This window comes from Corapipo altera, unplaced genomic scaffold (genome assembly GCF_003945725.1).
Source record: "Corapipo altera isolate COAL_440 unplaced genomic scaffold, ASM394572v1 57203, whole genome shotgun sequence".
In the NCBI taxonomy this organism is placed as follows: domain Eukaryota; kingdom Metazoa; phylum Chordata; class Aves; order Passeriformes; family Pipridae; genus Corapipo; species Corapipo altera.
In genome coordinates, this window is record NW_020887303.1 from 1 (window position 1) to 4,365 (window position 4,365).

Consider the following 4,365-nt stretch of genomic DNA (forward strand, 5'->3'; position numbering starts at 1 on the left):
GGCAGAGCAAAGGTCCCCCCATGGCTGTGTCCCTGTGGCCGCTGAGGCGGCAGCGCAGGCCCGAGGCGGTGCCGGGTCCCGGTGCAGCCGGGGCAGAGCGGCGGCTGCGCGAGCGGCAACCCCGGCGGTGAGTGCGGCAGCGCCGTGGGAGCGGCGGCTCCGGGCACAGAGGCCGGCGGCAGCCGCTGTGGCGGCGGAGCAGCGACTCCGAGGCGCTGCAGGAGCGCCGGCTCCGCTTGCAGGCGCCGGCAGTGTTGGGAAGCCGGTGCCGGGCGGCTGCGGGGCAGCGCAGGCCAAAAGCGGCAGCGGCGGCAGCCTCGTGGCAGCGGCGGCTCCGGGCAGACACGGCCCCGCTCCAGCGCTGCCGCCTCAGCCGCGCTCAGGGGACGGCGCGGCGGCTCCGGGGGCAGCGGCCGGGGACTCCCTCTCGGGGCAGCCCCGGCCACCAAAGAGGACCAGGGCCCGCCGTGTTCTCAGCTCGCTTCTCTGCAGTTCTCCCGGCAGCTGAGCACAGCAGGGGGTGGGGAAATTGAGCTCAACCACAACAGGAGCTCCTGGAACCGAGTGGCCATTGGGACACTGCAGGGCCTGCTGGAATCCAGGGGCCGGTGGGACACGGGGGAGCCTCTTGGAGCCAAGGGAACCCTGGGATATTCTGGAATATCGTGGAATCCAGGAGCCATTTTGACACTCCGGAACCTCATGGAACCAGTGGTCCATTGTGATGCTGAGAGTTCTCATGGAACCAAAGGAACCCTGAGAGTTTTTGCAACCTCATGGAATCAAGGGGCCATTTCTGGCAGGATGCTCTGCTCTGATAATACCTAGAAATTGGTCAGAGAATGCAAAAAACACTCTCTGTGATGAGTTACTGCTGGTGTCAAGGTGCTGTTTTTAATGTTGAATTATTCTAAACCCAAAATGGTTCATGAAATTCAAACATACATCCTAGTTTTGAAGCAGGTTTTGACAGATAAGCTGCCCCGTGTCCTGCAAATATGTCTGGCAGTCAAACTCTTTATAACTATAAATGCCCCGTCCAACTTTCCTGTGACAGATTCTTCCCCAGACTTCCTTGAAGTGTGTGGAGCTTCTGCCATGAAGCAGGGACAGCTCTTCATGGTCACTCCCCAGGAGTTAAGTGAAAGAGAGATAACTACCCCCTGTGTTTGTGGGGTGAGTTACCTCAATTGCTGCTTCAGGATTGTTTCTTTTTGCTGGCTTTGATCCAATTGCTTTATAGAATGACTTTGATAGACTGCACTGTCCTATCTTACACTGTACTGCTAGGAGGTTTTGGCTTTTGTACTGTGTAGTAAATAATTCTCTTTAAGGTCTTTCATCTGTTCCTTGTCTGATCAATTGTCTATTCATTTGTTGTAATAAATAATTCATTTTATAGAAATATTTCTGATTTACCTAAAACCTGCAAGACAAAGTGATTGAATCACACTTCTATAATTCCTTCAATCGAAACCAAACTCTGAGCCTGAGATTGGATCCAACCACCCCCAGGCTCCTCTCTGAGAAGGAATTTAGAAAGCAAGGGGGTCCTTTCTGCCCCTCGTAGCTCAACGAGACGGCTTCTGCCATCAACTTTGTCTAAGCCTTCCACCCCCCAGCCCCAAGCCGTGACACATGGGCATGTCTTGTGCATGCAGTGCAAACATGGACTCCTGAGCTGGTCATTTGCTGTCCCTCCTTGGAGGGAAGAACAAGCCCAATGGCCTGGGGTGAGAGGCCAGTGCTGGGAGTAGCGCTGGCTGTGTCAGGGCACTGCTGGGTGCCCCCACCCTGAGCACTCCCAGCCTTGTGCTGGTCACTGCTGTTTTCCTCTGCAGGGCGTTGTGTTGGGCACATCCTGGAGAGCCAAGTGGAAAGCAGATGGAAGCTTTGAGGCCCTGGCCTGAGGAGATGCCCCTGCAGGATGGCAGTGCTGCTGCAGAGGTCAGCTCTGTGCCAGCAGTGCCCGTGGCTGTCCCTGCCTGCAGTCCCTGGACAGTCCTGCAGCAGGACTGGCACCGACTGTCAGAGCACTGAGGCCTCCAACAACCCAGGGCTCTGCAGGACAGTGTGGAAGGGAGAGGAGGCCAGGCAGGAGAAGGGCTGCTGCTCCCTGGCAGTGCTGCTCTGCTGGGACTCTTTTCTGGCCCAGCTCTGCACAGAGGCTCCGACCCTGCAACTGCAGAGAAGTCAGAGAGGAAAGATGTGAGGCAAACAAGTCAATGCAGAGTTCTTTATTTGGCTTAAGCACACAGCGAGTACAGTTGCCAATTTGTACAGCCTGTGGGCCAGGCTAGAAAGGCAAACACTGATTTGAAAATGGTGTTTATATATAAAAAGATATTTTTATATATACCCTTATAAGTATCTTTATATATATAAAGATTTTTTGGTGTGAACAAATTCTCACAAAAACCACCCCTACCAGGAGTAAAAAATAGAGAAGATATGGTGGGCCTTTAATGAAATCCATAACAGGATTGGCCTTTAATGAGGAAGATAACATGCAGAAGAAGGAGAGTTTCTTGCTTCTGAAAAACACCCAGTTATGAGTTTCCTCAGGGCATCCTTGAGCTCCCGATTCCTCAGGCTGTAGATGAAGGGGTTCAGTGCTGGAGGCACCACTGAGTACAGAACTGACACTATCAGATCCAGGGATGGGGAGGAGATGGAGGGGGGCTTCAGGTAAGCAAAGAATAACGTGCTGAGAAACAGGGAGACCACGGCCAGGTGAGGGAGACACGTGGAAAAGGCTTTGTGCTGTCCCTGCTGAGAGGGGATCCTCAGCACAGCCCTGAAGATCTGAACATAGGAGAAAACAATGAAAATGAAACAACTGAACCCTAAACACGCAATAACCACCATGAGCCCAATTTCCCTGAGGTAGCCTGAGTGTGAGCAGGAGAGCTTGAGGATGTGTGGGATTTCACAGAAGAACTGGCCCAGGGCATTGCCCTGGCACAGGGGCAGGGAAAATGTATTGGCTGTGTGCAGCAGAGCAATGAGAAACCCAGCAGCCCAGGCAGCTGCTGCCATGTGGGCACAAGCTCTGCTGCCCAGGAGGGTCCCGTAGTGCAGGGGTTTGCAGATGGCAACGTAGCGGTCGTAGCACATGATGGTGAGGAGGAAATACTCTGCTCCAAGAAAGAAGACAAGCAGAAAGGCTTGTGCAGCACATCCTGTGTAAGAGATAGTTGTGGTGTCCCAGAGGGAATTGTGCATGGCTTTGGGGACAGTGGTGCAGATGGAGCCCAGGTCTGTGAGGGAGAGGTAGAGCAGGAAGAAGCCCATGGGGGTGTGCAGGTGGTGGTCACAGGCTACGGCGCTGAGGATGAGGCCACTGGCCAGGAGGGCAGCCAGGGAGATGGCCAGGAAGAGGCAGAAGTGCAGGAGCTGCAGCTCCCGCCTGTCTGCAAATGCCAGGAGGAGGAACTGGGTGAGGGAGCTGCTGTTGGACATTTGTTGCTCCTTAGGACAAGGTCTGTTCAGAAAAGGAAAGCACAGGGAACAATTAAGAAAGACCTCTGTGAAAAAGCCACTCCATTGCTGAAAGAAATCAATGTGTCAGATGTTACCAACTGCACTGCCAAGCAGTCAGTTTTGCTCTGCTGTAGGGGGACATGGAATTTTTCGGTAGAGCTCTCACAGACACAAGGAATGTCAGATGTAAGAGACCTTGAACACAAAAGTTCCATGGCTACACTAATGACTCAGAAGAGCTGGGGCTGCAAAGCAGAAGCTTAATCTGAGTTTCGAATAATTGTACCTGTGTTTTCTATTTTTACCATCACACCTTGGAAAGTTCCACTGCAGGAATCCTCATTTCTATGGCCCAGCACACAGTGCCCAGCAGAGCTGCAGGGAAGGGCCCCCAGAGCTGCCTGAACGCCCCCTCCCCCAGGCCTTGGGGGCACTTGCCCCCCACTCCCTGCCCAGGGCTCTGCTACCTGGAGCTGTCCCTGCCAGCAGCTGCTTCCCTGGGCCCAGGGCCGGGCCCTGGCAGTGCTGCCAGAGCCCATCCCAGCCCTGGGAACTCAACTCTGTCCTGCAGAGCCCTCCCAGCAGCACAGGGCACTGCCCAGGGGCAACTCTGGCTGGGCAGGCTCTGATGGCAATGTCAGAGCAACCCTGAGGAGGCTGGAAAAGTGACACTGATGCTGTCTATAAGACAGTTTTGATGTCTTACACTCTTGGGTTCAATCCCCTCTAATCTAACAGAGTTCAAGTGTCTGCTCCTATGCTCAGAGATTAATTTCTCTGTCTCAGTCACCACCCAGACAACCCAGAGCATAACACTGAAAGGACGGGTTCATTCTCTTTAAGGTACCCCCTGTCTGTCTGTGCCTCTTGCAAATACCTTCT

General features: G+C 54.0%; 1 protein-coding gene across 1 annotated transcript; it reads right to left on the reverse strand.

The window, feature by feature from the left end:
• Positions 1 to 2,425: 2,425 nt before the first annotated feature.
• Positions 2,426 to 3,462, reverse strand: LOC113941558 (olfactory receptor 14A16-like). The gene has a single exon (XM_027632714.1). The coding sequence runs from the start codon at positions 3,460 to 3,462 to the stop codon at positions 2,491 to 2,493; it is 972 nt and encodes a 323-aa protein (XP_027488515.1). The 3' UTR covers positions 2,426 to 2,490.
• Between the last annotated feature and the right edge of the window lie 903 nt (positions 3,463 to 4,365).